This window comes from Musca domestica, unplaced genomic scaffold, assembly GCF_030504385.1.
Source record: "Musca domestica strain aabys unplaced genomic scaffold, Musca_domestica.polishedcontigs.V.1.1 45, whole genome shotgun sequence".
Taxonomy (NCBI): Eukaryota; Metazoa; Arthropoda; class Insecta; order Diptera; family Muscidae; genus Musca; species Musca domestica.
Window position 1 is genome coordinate 7,695,395 of NW_026712335.1, and position 15,025 is coordinate 7,710,419.

Sequence of the window (15,025 nt, forward strand, 5' to 3'; positions counted from 1 at the left end):
GTCATTCGAAAATTATTTGGCAATTATTTCGCAGTTAAAAAAACTTTCAAACTCATTTTTATTCAAAATCGAGTTTAATATTTTTGCTTCTAATTGACACCTAAAATAAAATAAAACAATAATTAATATAATTAACTTGTTCAGTTCAAATGACATACACATCTAATAGAAAAACGATGGTATTTACTATAAACAAGATGAGTTTCTAAAAGTTTTTAAATTCATTGATAGCTAGTTCTTCACGTTCTGCAGCCAAGCTGAGTTACTATAGACAAGTCAAAGCCATAATTTCCAAGTCGTTCTATTTTCCAAATGAAAAGTGCGGTAAGTTTGTTTGGGACTATTATAGTTTTTGCTAAGAAATATACCGACATCGTAATATTATTGTGAAGCTTAGATCGAGTTTGGAGATGGTCAAAATCTTGTACTTCCCCCATAAAAGGCCAAACCTTCAAAAAAAAAAATATATAGCTCCACTCGATCTTCCACAAAGGGTTAACATTTTGAATATCCATGAAGTTCATAAAACGCAAAATCAACATCCGATTCCATTGGTCCACTCCTTCTAGCACCTCCCCAACAAAGGGTTCAAGAATTCGAAAAAAAAATACGATCGAAGAAAGCGAAATAAGTATCCAACTCTCTTTAAATTTCACAAACAGTTTTACTAACACAAGATCTGTTGTGAAAATGATATATATCTGCGAACACCTTAAGGTACCTCACCCACAACTCAATACTTTTATCTGTCATATCTTGGGACAACTTTTTGTATCTAAATATTTCTCTCAACCAAAAACCTGAGATAAATATGGAATTCATGATTTCGCATAAAATGTGATAAAAAGAAGGTAAAACAGGGACTATCTAGGATCCGGAAAGAGCCTCCAATTCTCATCAGTTATCTTGTTTTTTGTCTGGGATATTCTCCCCAGAAGTTATTTTAAAAATAACTTCTATGACAAAAAAAACTTTTTTTCCCAATTGACGAGATCGTAAGCTCAATAGAAGAGGAACCAAAGAATTAAATAAAACTAAAATTCTTTTGGTAAATCTTCTAAATCGTACAACCAAACTTATCTCCACTTTCTCCACTTGTTATGCTTTCGTTTTACATGAACGAAGTAGCATAACCATGTAAGTTATTTTTGTCTGTTACAACAACCCATCCCTTCGTCGACCGTGCTTTGTCTATTAATAGAACAGTGTTGGCTTGTTTGTTCGGGATACCATAGTATTTTTTTGTTGCAAAATGGTCAGGCTTAATCCCTTTATTGTTGTTTTGTATAAACAATTTTTTTTTAAAATTTTATTGAATGAAAGCGAAAAATGTAGGAAATAGCATCAAATTTTAGAATAAGTTTAGATTTGTTCGATTTGGTCACCTTTGGCACGAATTATGTCCTTCAAACGGCCAATGAAACCTTCACATGCTACCTGAATGTTGCTCTGCAGTATTTTGACCCATTGCCGGCGAAGCGCTTGCTTGAGGTCCACACTTTGGTATTTTTAGTGCCAACCTTGTTTTCCAAAATACTCCAGAGAGATTTTGGTGGCCATTGTGCGCTGGAAATGAAGCGAGGAACCACATTTTGTAACCATTCTTGGGTTCAGCGTGCTGAGTGTGATGGTGCTGAGTCCTGTTGGAATGTCCAAGGTCTGCGGCCAAAATGTTTGCGTGCCCATGGCTTTAATACACCAAATTCGGCAGTTAACCACTTTCGGCCAAGTTAACAACTCTTCAGCTCTTTTGAGTCTATTTTCTTTCTGTTGTGGTGTAAGTTCTTGCATTTTTGGAATTTTAATGACTTTACCCCGAGCTCATTTTTCAATATTTGCCGAATGGAACATTGCGATATGTTCAACTCACGAGCCATTTTTCGGCCACTGCGACGCAGTTTTTGATCTAGCCGCTTCTTTACTTTTCGAACCATTTCTGCTGATGTTGCTTTTTTCTTCCATCCACTTCCTTGACGTCGGGTTACGCTACCAGTATCACGGTAACAAGCGATGGTACGAGACACAAAAGATTTATTCCCATTTAAATGCTGGGGTGCTCTAACGATAGTCACTTGTGGTTTTCCAGACAAATATTAAGAAATCACACTATCACGCTTGAATTCCATGACGAATAATTTTTTTTCTGGAAAATTCTCACCAAAATGGTTTTGTAAGCTTGTAACAAGATAATGAGCTGTCACTGGCATAATTTTAGCAGCTGTCGGACGAGTGGCTTAGAAATGACAGCAATTTTTGCAGTTTTTTATCTTATCCTGTAAATGTTCGATTATCTTGTAATTTTGCCCACACCAATGTTTTTAACTGTATTAGATGAACTATGAAATTGGAATACTTCCGTCGACTATATCCGGTACACTCACGAATATTTTAACATTTTCTAAAAATTATCACAATCTCATATGAGGTAAATGAAGTAACCAATATAGTCCAAACCTAGCCCACTCCTTCAAAACCTACCCCAACGTTTTGAAAAATCATAACAGAATATATTTAAATAATCGAACATTTTCTGATGGTATACATCTGTCGGGAAATCCTATTTACACTTTTTAACTTGTTAGAAAGAAATCTGTTTCAGGACATTTGAAGCCGTCCTAGCCATTTCCGTGTGTCTGGACAGCTACTGCGCCCGATAACTCTGAAATACTTTTACACAATTCTGTTGAATATATTTTTACAAATATGAATTTAAATTATTTTCCAAGTCCTAGGTCCCTTGGAACCAAATCTGTTTCAGGCCATTTGAAGTCGATTTAGGAATGAACGCCCGTCTGTCTGTCTGGTGCGCACGATAACTCTCGAAGGTAGTATCCGATTTAGTCCAAACTTGGTAAAAGGTAATATTATTATCAGACTTAGATCAGGTTCGGAAATGGGTAATATCGTTCAACTCCTTCTGGTACCTCACCCACCAAAGGTCAAAATTTGAACAGAAAAAAAATTGCAAACTTTGCAAATCCCAATATTTATATGGTCAAATGCGAAAACACTACCTGATGTATCACCCCCACAAAGGGTTCAAAATTTGGAATAATTATAACTCTTATACAATGTAATATAACAGTCCAATTATCTTCAAGTTCCGCACTTTCCAATATTTATACCAACACAAAATCAGTTTTAAAGATGAAATATATCGGAACACTTCTTATAGTCCTCCCCCACGTCGGATCAAATAATTATCGCACTCTTTCAGAATCTAACCATGTTAAGGGTCAACAATTTAAATAATCATAACGCAACAAAGTAAAATTGTTAGCAGAAGGGTCCAGCTTTTGTGACAGATAAATGTCTAACCAAAATTTGGCATATTGTGTCAGAATTTTTAAAAACCTCGTGGGAATCTTAACTGACCTCTGTCTTAGTTTCAACAGGTGGACCAGAACATTCATATAGAGTATATAGTGTTCACGCACCGGTTGTCAGTAACTTATAGGGTAATTTTGGACAAGAACCAGAAAATGTTTTAAAGCTGACACAATGGAGGATTAGTGGAAGGACCATTGAATTTGAATTCGTTACGATCTGCGATTATAGAACAACTTTTTCAAGAAGAATTTTAGGGTTGTATTTAAAATACTTGGTTGCCATTCACAAATTGTGTGTGTATTTCGATTTGGACATATCAACGTCAAAACCTTTGTGTGATGCAAAAGTGTGTCATTCGTAATTTTTATGCATTAACCCATATAAGAATGAAACTGGATTGATTGTCTTTAACCCAGTTATGAGTTATTAAATATTGAAATGGAAATGAAAACAATTAATTGATGTTAATTAAATTTATTGTTGATATTTATTTTTTGGATTGTAATCTTTATATGTATTTTATGTAGAATTTTTAATTTTTATTTACAAACGTATACGTAACTTCTCTTTGTTTACACTTTTACTTTCATTTTTATTTGTGCCTTCCAAATGAGATTATTTTTAATATGTTGTTGTTGTTTATTTTTGTTTTTAATTTTCCTTCCTTCTTTCTGTAACACAAAATTTGATTATTTATCATTTTTCTGTATTGTTTTTTATTTTATTTTCAGAACGAACAGGTTGTCAGCATCGTGAGTTTTCATTTTTATTTTGTTGGTTGAAGGTTACAATGAAGAAAATGAATGAATTTGCAAAAAAAAAAAAAAAAAGAAAAACGTATCGTATGTCAACGATTTGTTTGTTGTTTGCTTGTTTTGTTTTCAAAATAATAATAATAATAATAGTAATAATTGTTTGAAATGTTTTGATGTGTAGAAAAACTAAAACTGTTGTTTGTTTTTATTGTTGTTAATGGCTTGCACATGTATTTGTTGTTTTTATGCATCGTTAACGCTAACACATTTGCAATCTATTTTTCACAATTTAGTATCACCAAAAATCTTTTAGAAACTTTTCATTTTAAATTCGAAACATTTCCTTGATAATACTTATATTAAGTTTTGTCATGTCTAGAAAAAAACATAAATTTTGTAATGAAAAGTTTTGAGTTTCAAGAGAACTTTTATCTTTACAAATATGTTTGTTTCGTGAACATCCATCCATATGTCATCTCAGCGCTTAATTTGATAAAATATATGCCTACAAGAATTTAAATTTATTTTCAAAATTATAAACTTTTAAAGCCCTTACAGTGTTATTTTAAATATAAAAAATGAGTAGCGTCAATAGTCGACATTAAAAAACAATGTTCTCGAAGCTTTATGTAAAATTGTAGTAGCAAATCACAACCACTTTGTGTTGGTGCAAATTGGTTAATTGAGAATAGATTTTTACAGTTTTCTAAAAAAATCACGTATTGAGAAAAATGTTAATTTAACAGAAAAATAATACAATTTCTCGACATAGACAGAAAACCTATGTAAACTTATTGGAAAGGCTCAATTCTGCATTTTTGATGCAGCTGCCCAAAGCAATTGCCTTCATTGTTATGTATATTTTGGCACCAGCATCCAAAATTGAGTTGTCATTATTAGCAATGCCGAAATTGGCACATTCTGCCTTGGCCAGTTCTGGTACTCCTCGAAAAAGTTCCTGGTCATGACATGAATTACAGGGTGAGATAAAAAAACTGCAACAAAGTCAAACGCCATAATTTTTACATATTTTTTAAAAATTTTTATTGAATGAAAGCAAACAAGTAAAAAACATTAAGTTCGGCCGGGCCAAACTTTTAATACCCTCCACCTTAGGGTAAAGGAAACATTAGAAGAAATGTGGCAAAAACCATTAAAATGCCGAATATTGGGAGGTATCTTTATATGAGGCTATACCAAATCGTGGACCTACACATGCAATGTTTCGCCATCGGAGCTAGAACCCATTATGACCTACAAATACCAATTTTCAGACAAATACGTGAAAAAATGTGACAAAAATCATCAAATTACCGAATACCGGGAGGTACCGTTATATGGGGGCTATACCAAAACGTGGACCTATAATTACAATGACTCGCCACACGAACTGAGACCCATTATGATCTACAACTACCAATTTTCAGAGAAATTCGTGAAAAAATGTGACAAAAACCATCAAAATACCGAATATCGGGTGGTACCTTTATATGGGGGCTATACCAAATCGTGGACCCATACATGCAATGTTTCGCTACCGGAGCTGGAACCCATTATGACCAACAAATACCAATTTTTAGACAAATCCGTGAAAAAATGTGTCAAAAATAATCAAAATACCGAATATCGGGAGGTACCTTTATATGGCGGCTATACCATAACGTGGACCTATACATGCAATGTTTTGCCACACGTACCGGGACCCGTTATGACCTACAAATACCAATTTTCAGACAAATCCGTGAAAAAATGTGGCATAAATCATCAAAATACCGAATATCGGGAGGTACCGTTATATGGGGACAATACCAGAACGTGGACCGATATATCTCATTTTCAATACCAACCATCCTAGACACAATACAAATTTCTCTGCTAAATTTTGGCGCTCTGTCATTTCTAAGCCACTCGTGGGAAAATAATGTGGGCTGTATCGTGATTTCAACAGACGGACAGACAAGCGGACATCGTTAAATCGACTCGAATTTTATGCTGATTATGAATAAATATACTTTATGGGGTCTACGACGAATATTTAAGGATGTTACAAACGGAATGACAAAGTTAATATACCCTCCTTTCCAAAAAAAAATTTTAGAATAAGTTTAGTTTTGTTCAAATTGGTCACCTTCGGAACGGATTATGGCTTTCAAACGGCCAATGAAATCGTCACACGTTGCCCGAATGTTTTCTCTGCGGTTTTTTGACCCATTCCCGGTGTTGCTGTTTTCTCCCGTCCACTTCCTTGACGTCGGGCTACGCAACCAGTATCACGGTAACGAGCGATGGTACGAGATACAAAAGATTTATTTACATTTAAATGCTGGAGTGCTCTAACGATAGCCACTTGTGGTTTTCCAGCCAAATATAAAGAAATCACGCTTGTATTCCATAACGAACAACTTTTTTCTGGAAAGTTCTCACCAAAATGCTTTTGTACGCTTGTAAACAATATAGTGAGCTGTCACTGGACTAATTTTAACATCTGTCGGACGAGTGGCTTAGAAATGACAGCAGTCTGAAGTTTGTTGCAGTTTTTTCATATCACCCTGTAGAGTTGAATTTGAAATAATAATCTTATGTTGCTTTGCAAAATTTAGAGGAATAATGAAATTTGCAACATAAACCATTGTAAACAATAAAGGAACCTCCTCAATTCTCCCCTCAGAAACGCAGAGTTCAGAGATTGAAAACACTTTTTTCCCCGCTTGTGCTCACCGTGTAACATATTGATTTTCATTGTCAGTTCTCTGGGAGCAGTAGATTTTGACATCTGTGGCTCAACTCGATTATAAGCTAGCGCTGCTGTTTCCGCTGGGATGTATGATCTCCCTTCTACGAACAGGAAATTCGTTTCAGTTCCCGAACCTTGGACCGTTGTCAAAAGCAACCCTGATTTCAGGATTATTTGGTTTCCTTTGAGAGGGAAAGTGCGCCGTTGTAAGGTTATGATATCATAGGTAAATGACCTAAGGAATAATAAAACAGCCTTGTCTAAGAGTATGTATTCCATCTTGAAATCGTAAATCTTATCAAAGTAATTTATATAATTTAACTGTAACAAAGAAAATTGGGAACTTTTGTCGTTTTTATAGCCGTTTAGTAAAAATGACAAACATTCCCAAAGAAGTGTAAATTTACATGTTAATACCCCGTTATACGTTTGAATAATTGTGGCTCCAATATTCTAGAAAAATTTGGCAGATATCACTGGAGAATATAGGATTTTCATAGAATTTTGTGCACCAATCTTGCCACCCACACTTTTCCCATTTCATTCATATCACTCACTCTATCTCTTTCTCTCTCTCTCTCTCTCTCTCTGCTCCTATTTCACTAAATAATTAAAATATTAGTTTGCACAAACGTTTTTCTTTTTCTTATCTTCAATCGCTTGCCTACATTAATAACCTTGATCATGTTAAGACATTTCATGTAGATTAACAACAACTGCAAAAAAAAACATGAAAATAAAATCAAAAAACTGCAAAATAAAAAAAATATGAGTGAATGCATGATATGTTGCTATTGACCAAAATAAAACATGCAGTTATTATTGTGTTATTGTTAATGTTTTGCTATTGTTGTCCCATATTTTACATTTTTAATTGAATTTACTAAATTTAACAAGTTGGCAATTTTGTTTTATACTAAATAATTAGTATACCCTACAACATAATGTGGTCAGGGTTAGTATGGGTTTCTTAACCCTTCCATGCACGACTTTTTTTTATTTAAAAACAAATATTTTTTTTTGTGTAATTGGGATACTGGATTATCGAAAAATACATATCTTTTTAACTTTGCAAGTCGAAAGGCAGTGGAAAATGGATTTCCCTGGTTGTATCATATATGAGACATCATGCACTTATGTATTAAAACCAAACACATATATTCCAAAAATTTAATTTTTGATATTTATTTGGAATTGAAATAAATTAATGGCGTTTTCTTACATTTAGTATAAAAAATAACATAATTCTTCTTGAAGAATTTAAAATATTAAGGGAAAAAATAACATAAAAACATAATTCATTTTGATTATTCATTTTTGATTATACATACATACAAAAAGGTTTTATAGAACATATTTATACATTTCTGTAGAAGTACGTGAGATAACGGTTTGTTAATGGCCATGGAAAACTGAAAAAAAGTTACGATCCTTATTGAGGCATAAATGTACTTTACATTTTTCAGAATAAATATAAGATAAGCTTAAACATCCAGCTAGCTTACAGCGCTGCCGATCTCTCGCCCATACTGGAAAATGAGATAAATTATCTTCTCGAACATCTTTTGATGGAATAAAAGCTGCGTTAGGCTTTCTTTTCTTAGCTTCTATTTCATGAGACACGCGAGTCGATGGACGTCCAAGGGGTTTCACTGTTTGGCCGATTCTACATAAACTTACCCCGATTTCAATGCGGAAATCCGCTAAAGATAAAGTTTTATTCTCGTTTCGCTCTTTTGAAATGCGTTTATACAGTATCCACGAGTTGACTGTTGTAATATCCAGTAAATGGTAAAATATTCGTATATACCATTTCTTGGATCGGAGTTTAATTTTATGGCGCCCAATAAGGCTATCAAGTAGGTCAACACCACCCATGTGTGTGTTATAAATCTTTACTATATTTGGGCACTCCACTTCAATCACTCGTTTATTCTTCCTGTCATATCTTCGAGCAGAATGAACTGGCAACTTTCCAGAACAGGTCGAAAGAAAATGAACTAATTTCGTATCTTTCCAAACTACCGAACTTACATTTACTCCTTCTATGGTACATGTAAACTCATGACAAGTTCCTCTGGGTTGGGATTTCATGGACCGCTCTGTTGGTAGTTTACACGATGGAAGTCTATCTCGCCGTACAGTACCAATGCTTAGTATCCCGATTTTATGTAGTTCCACAGCTAATGGCAAAGTCGTGTAATAATTGTCGAAGTAAACACGGTAATTCATATTTCTTGGAAGATCGCGTAAAAGTCGAATGACAACATTTACAGCAGACCCTAAATTGTTTTCTGAAGTCAACCTTACTTCATTCTCTTGACCAGTAAAAATTTCAAATTTATATGTAAAGCCTGAGACACCACTTAAAACGAAAAGCTTATATCCCCACTTATGGGGTTTCATTGGCATGTATTGCTTCAAGTAACTTTTAGCTTTTGTTGAACATAATTGTTCGTCTACAGAAAGGTTTCGTTCCATTGCTACCGTCGCAAATCCTTTCAATAGAGCGTCAACAACAGGACGTATTTTAAAAATTCGATCGTGGTTTTTGTCATCACGTGGTACATTTTCAGAATTTCGATTGAAATGAAGAATTCTTCTAATCTTCTCGAACTTAGAAAGAGACATAGTTTCTTTTATAATTTGATTACCAACCTCGTATGACCAGTATCTGCGCAAATTTGTCACATGGTGCATTGATGTCATTATACAAATTCGAATGTATGCTTGCAAGTCTTTTTCATTTATCGTTGTTGGATTGTCAATATTGAGTTCAGCAGAATAGTAATTCGATTCTTCAACAATTTTTGACATAAGAAATATTTAAAAATTTGCAACGGAGTACTTAGCGAAATTATTTCTGCGGAGAGCGTTTCACTACCCTTGAACTGTACAGTTTCTGGTGATAGCTGAAGATTCTGATTTTTCCACAAAATGTTGCTATATCTACGTTTCAAGTCTTTCTTTTTTGGAGTTTGCAGCGAATTGGCCAATGGTTTCATTTTCGTTCAAATAAGTTATTGGTAAATCATTTATATCGAAATCGTCTATATCATCGTCAGGTTCTGTATTATCCCCGGGTAACTCGGTGTGTGATCCGCTTATAGTAGGATTAAAGTTTTTTGAAAATTCTTCCTCATCACTACTATTATCATCTAAATCATCTTCGCTCTCCGAAAATTGATTAACTAAATTAGTTATCATTTCGTCATTTAAATATTTAGATTTAAATGACATGGTTTATAGCTAAAAACAATTTTTTAAACGTGTTTTACTGTGAAATTGCATATACATATGTGGCTGTATCATATATGCTACAACCATTATTTTATTGCTAAACGCATAATGTATCATATATGGCACAACTGAAATAAACTACTTATTGACTACTAAAATATAAAATTTCTCAAATTCTCAAACTTAATAATAAAAAATACTAAACTACAAATAAGATATATGAACTAAATCTCTGATTTCAGAAGTACCTACAGTAAAACGTACGATTTATAACAGCTTCTAAATTACACGTGCTTTTTCAGCGAATGTCACAAAACAACTGTTATTTCAGAATACATATTATCGCATAAGCTTTCAATTCTTCTTTGATCTTGTTCGTTGATATGTCGTCTCACTTATTATGGAGACTTTTACCAATTTTTTGAAGATAACATATGTAAAAAATGAAAAAAAAGTGGTTGTCTCATATATGATACAAAATGCATAGTAGGGTTAATTTGTTTTGTAATATAAAAGAGGAGAAAAGGTCGACCCATATTTGCTAAAGTTGATCTATTCCGAATCACTTTCTTGAGACGATTTAAAAATCTTTGAATACACCAATTATAAAGATTCTAGATTTACTGTCAAACCAATCATGAATACCAGGGCAGAACTCGAACAAATACCTTTTTTAGACAAATCCGTGGAAAAATGTTGAAAAAAAATATCAAAATACCGAATATCGGGAGGTAATCCTTATATAAAGGCTATATAATGTTGCGCCAGCGGAGCTAGAACCCATTACGAACTAAAAAATGCCAATTTTTGGATAAATCAGAAAAAAAATGTGCAAAATTCATCAACATACCGAATATCGAGAGGTACCGTAATATGGGAGGCTATACGAAAACGTGGACCTATATACAGAATTGCCCATATTCGACGGACCCATCTGGCAACGCCATAACTTTTGACAGAGATGCCACATCGCTTAATGACATACCGCGTTTGAAGCGTCAGTCCAAGCAGATTTTTACCATGAACCAATACACGGCACGCGAGCGCTCTGAAATAGTTGAAATTTACATTCAACAGAAGAAGTCAATTGTGAAAACTCAACGTGCTTTTAAAACATTAAAAAATGTGAGAAGTGCGCTTTCTAAGAACGCCATTAAGCGTTTATACGAAAAATTTTCGACTGGTAAGGCTCTTTCTAATCCGAAGAGGCCATATAAAAGTCGAACAAGGCGATCGGCCGAGAATATCGCTGCCGTACGAGCCAGTGTTGAGAGGTCGCCAAGAACATCCCAAAAACGCCGTTCTCAGCAGTTGAGCATGGCTCGGTCCACTTTACAACGGATTATTCGCATTGATTTGCATTTGTTCCCGTACAAAATTCAATTGACGCAAAGAATGTTGCCTGCGGACAAGCCTCGAATGGAATGGGCCCAAAGGTCCGTCGAATATGGGCAACCCTGTACAATGATCAGCCACCGGAACTAGAACCTATTACGATCTACAAATGGCAATTTTTGTATAAATCCGAAAACAAATGTGGCAAAAATAATCAAAATACGAAAACGTGGACCTATATGTGCAATGTTTCGACGCCGGACCTACAACCCATAAAGAACTGCAAATACCAATTTTTAGGCATTAAAATGTGACATTAAAGAGCTACGTCACATAATGTGGGCTGTATGATGACAGACGGTCATTGTTAAATCGACTTAGAATTTTATGCTGATCATGAAAATGTAAATATACAAGGTGGCGCAAAAGTAAACTTCCGATATTTTTTGGCTGTAATTTCATTTCAATTTTTTTATTTTTTCATATCAAGTCGAGAATATGAGATCGTGTAAATGGCTGCCGCCACAGTTTATTGTCATTTAAGCCCTTTTAATGGCATTTTTCATAACTTTGGCCGAAAATTCCGGAGATAGGTCCCCACATTCTTGTCGAATGTTGTCTTCAAGAGCTGTAATTGTCTGAGGCTTGTTGACATAAAACCGCGAATTTAAAAAGCCCCACAAAAGGAAGTCTGGAACGGTCAAATCAGGCAATCTTGCTGGTCAGTGCAAATCACCAAAACGGGAGATTGGGCGCCCGGGCGCAGTGTGTGCCGTTCTTTTGGAACCATATATTTTCCAAACCCAAATCATCAAGTTATTTCCGATCCCAACTCATAAAGTTGCGTCAAAAATTAGTCGTTGAACGTTGCTTTGTAGCGCTCACCATTTACAGAAACAGTTTGGCCGCGACTGAGGTCTGATGATTCCTCCAGAGAAAACAGCTCACCATACAGTGACTTTGAGTGGGTGTAATGGCTCTTCGTGGATTTTCAGTGCCCCAGAAGCGTATATTTTGCTTATTTACGTATCCGCTAAGATGGAAATGGGCATCATCACCCAAAGTTTTTTTTTATGAAAAACCACCCCCTTGGTTGTGATTAATGATGGCTTGAGCGTATGTTAGACGCGATTGGCGGTCAGCAGCTAACAGCTGACGCACTATCTGGACTTTGAACGGAAACATCTTCAAATCTTGTACCAGAATTCGCTGTAAAGACCGTCGACTGTTATGTGGCACGTCGTCGGGTCGAAGTCGCTTACATGACATCCTCGCCTACAGTAGCAATATTCTCGGCAGAACGGATACTCCGGGTTGTACCACGCCTGGCAGCATCTTTTGTTGTCGCCGACCGATTATTGGTCAAATAAATAGCTACCAATATTCCGCGTTCTGGGGCAGTGCAGCGTACAGAAATATCAAAACAGAACTGGCATTAGCGACCAAAAGTAAAATGTATAGCATTTTCTGATAGGAGGATTACTTTTGCTCCACCTTGTATACATCTCATATAAAGCGAAGAAAATTACAGGTTCCGACTATATCGGCTACAGTCGGAACCTGTAATTTTTGTGTCAGATTTAAATCAAATGCGAAACATAGGGTGTCACAAAACCCGACTTTTTAACCTCTCCCACTCTTTGGAGTTCAAATTTGCCTTTAGTTTTTTTTTTTTATTATTAATTTGGATAGTAATTGGGATATTTAATATTGAATTTTTCGCATTACTCATTGCTTTACTCAATTCACGTTGAATTCCCTAATTATGTATTTTTGGTGTAAAATATTTGTTGTTTTGTGACTGTGTGTTGTTAATTATTTCATTTACCATTAAAGTTTTATTTGAATATTAACATTTTTAAAGAGAACGAAAAAAAAACATTTAAACTAGTTTTGTACTATTGTGTTGCAGCCATGTACTGCCTTATTTCGTTCGTAAAATCAAGGTCAAGTGGCCTTGTACAACAGATGCGGCCCCTTCTCTCTTAGCAGTAGTAGCCCCCTTTAATTTAATGTAGGCGCTTTTGATTTCAATACAAAGAAAAAAAAAAACGTTAAAAAGTTACAATGTCTCGTAGCGTTCGGAATGAGAGAAAAAAAAAATACAAAAAACAACATTTGAGATGCTAGTGACAACGATGCCGAGGTGTGATGTGCTGTTTAAGTATTTTTCCCATGATACACTTAACATTTAGCCGTATTTTATTTCTTCCATACAATTCGCGTTTGAATGTGTCACAAATGTCCATTTGACAAACGGACGGCGGCAGGTGGTGATGTGGTGGCTGGTAAAGGTTTTCAATTTCCTAAGGTAAACAAAAAATAAACTGAACAAGTTCCTAATGGGTTTTCTCGGTGGGTAATACACATTTTTTGCAAAGCTAGTTAATAATTACAGCGTAGAAAGCGTATAGAAGACTTGAATATTAACAATTTTTTTTATATTTTTAAAAAAGGTTACTCATAACAAATAAGCAAAAGCTATAGTCGTGCGGGGCCGACCATGTAATATGTTCGAAGTCCCCTTATGTCGAAATGTATTTTGGAAGATATCGTAAGGTCATAGAGCCTTAGAATTTTATGCTGATCATGAATATATAAATATACAAGGTGGCGCAAAAGTAAACTTCCGATATTTTTCTTTATTTTTTTTTCGCATCAAGTCGAGAATATGATATCGTGTAAATGGCCGCCCCACAGTTTATTGTCATTTGAGCCTTTTAATGGGATTTTCATCACTTTAGCCAAAACTTCCGGCGATAGGTCCTCAAATTTTTGTCTGATGTTGTCCTTAAGAGCTTAAAGTGTCTGAGGCTTGTTGACATAAAACCGCGAACTTAAAAAGCCCCACAGAAGGAAGTCTGGAGCGGTCAAATCAGGTAATCTTGCTGGTCAGTGCAAGTCACCAAAACAAAAACAAAAAGCTAGTCTATAATTACAGTAGAAAGCGTATAGAAGTCTGAATATTAAGAAATTTTTATTATATTTTTAAAGAAGGTTACTCATAACAAGTAAGCAAAGCCTATAGCCGTGCGGGGCCGACCATGTAATATGTTCAAAGTCCCCTTATGTAGAAATGCATTTTGGAAGATATGGTAAGGTCATAGAGCCCTGTCCTTAGGTTTTTGACCCGGGGAATTTGCCCAATATTTACGCACTCCGTCGTGTTGTTAGGTTTTACAGCTAAATATATATATATATCGGACGATAATTGCGACATGTCTATAATACACTCAAAGCGTAGTGTTGCGCTGTGTAAAAATTTAGAAAATTTACAATTCAAAATTGTAAGTAAAAAAAAATGATAAAAATAGAAAAAAATGGAACAAAAAGTATTCCCTTTTTTATTGGTACAATTTTCCGGGATTTTCTTAATTTTTTCATTTTCTGGCAAGAGACCATTCCGAATTGATGTGAATTGTGAAAATCGGCCCAGCGGTTCTTGACTCATAAGCAGAATAAATAAGATCTATTTCTTTTTACCTATTTAGCTATGATCGGATTTCTTGTCCAGCAGCATTACTTTAATGGTCAGAAGTGACCTTTTAATGTGTTTGTGATATGGCTGGGATTAAAAATATTCGTATTTTCTTACATAACAGTCAGGATCTTTTTTACCCGCAAAATATTG

The 15,025-nt window shown here is 34.9% G+C and overlaps 1 protein-coding gene across 13 annotated transcripts in view; it reads left to right on the forward strand.

The window, feature by feature from the left end:
- Window positions 1–15,025, forward strand: part of LOC131800351 (JNK-interacting protein 3-like) — a 46,988-nt gene that overhangs the window by 10,072 nt on the left and 21,891 nt on the right. For 8 of the 13 annotated variants that reach the window (XM_059127393.1, XM_059127392.1, XM_005182335.4 and 5 more), the window contains exon 2: window positions 4,062–4,082. The exons of the other annotated variants lie outside the window; for them this stretch is intronic. In XM_059127393.1, the coding sequence (XP_058983376.1) occupies window positions 4,062–4,082 (21 nt within the window). The remainder of the gene's footprint in view (window positions 1–4,061; window positions 4,083–15,025) is intronic. 13 annotated transcript variants of the gene reach the window in all.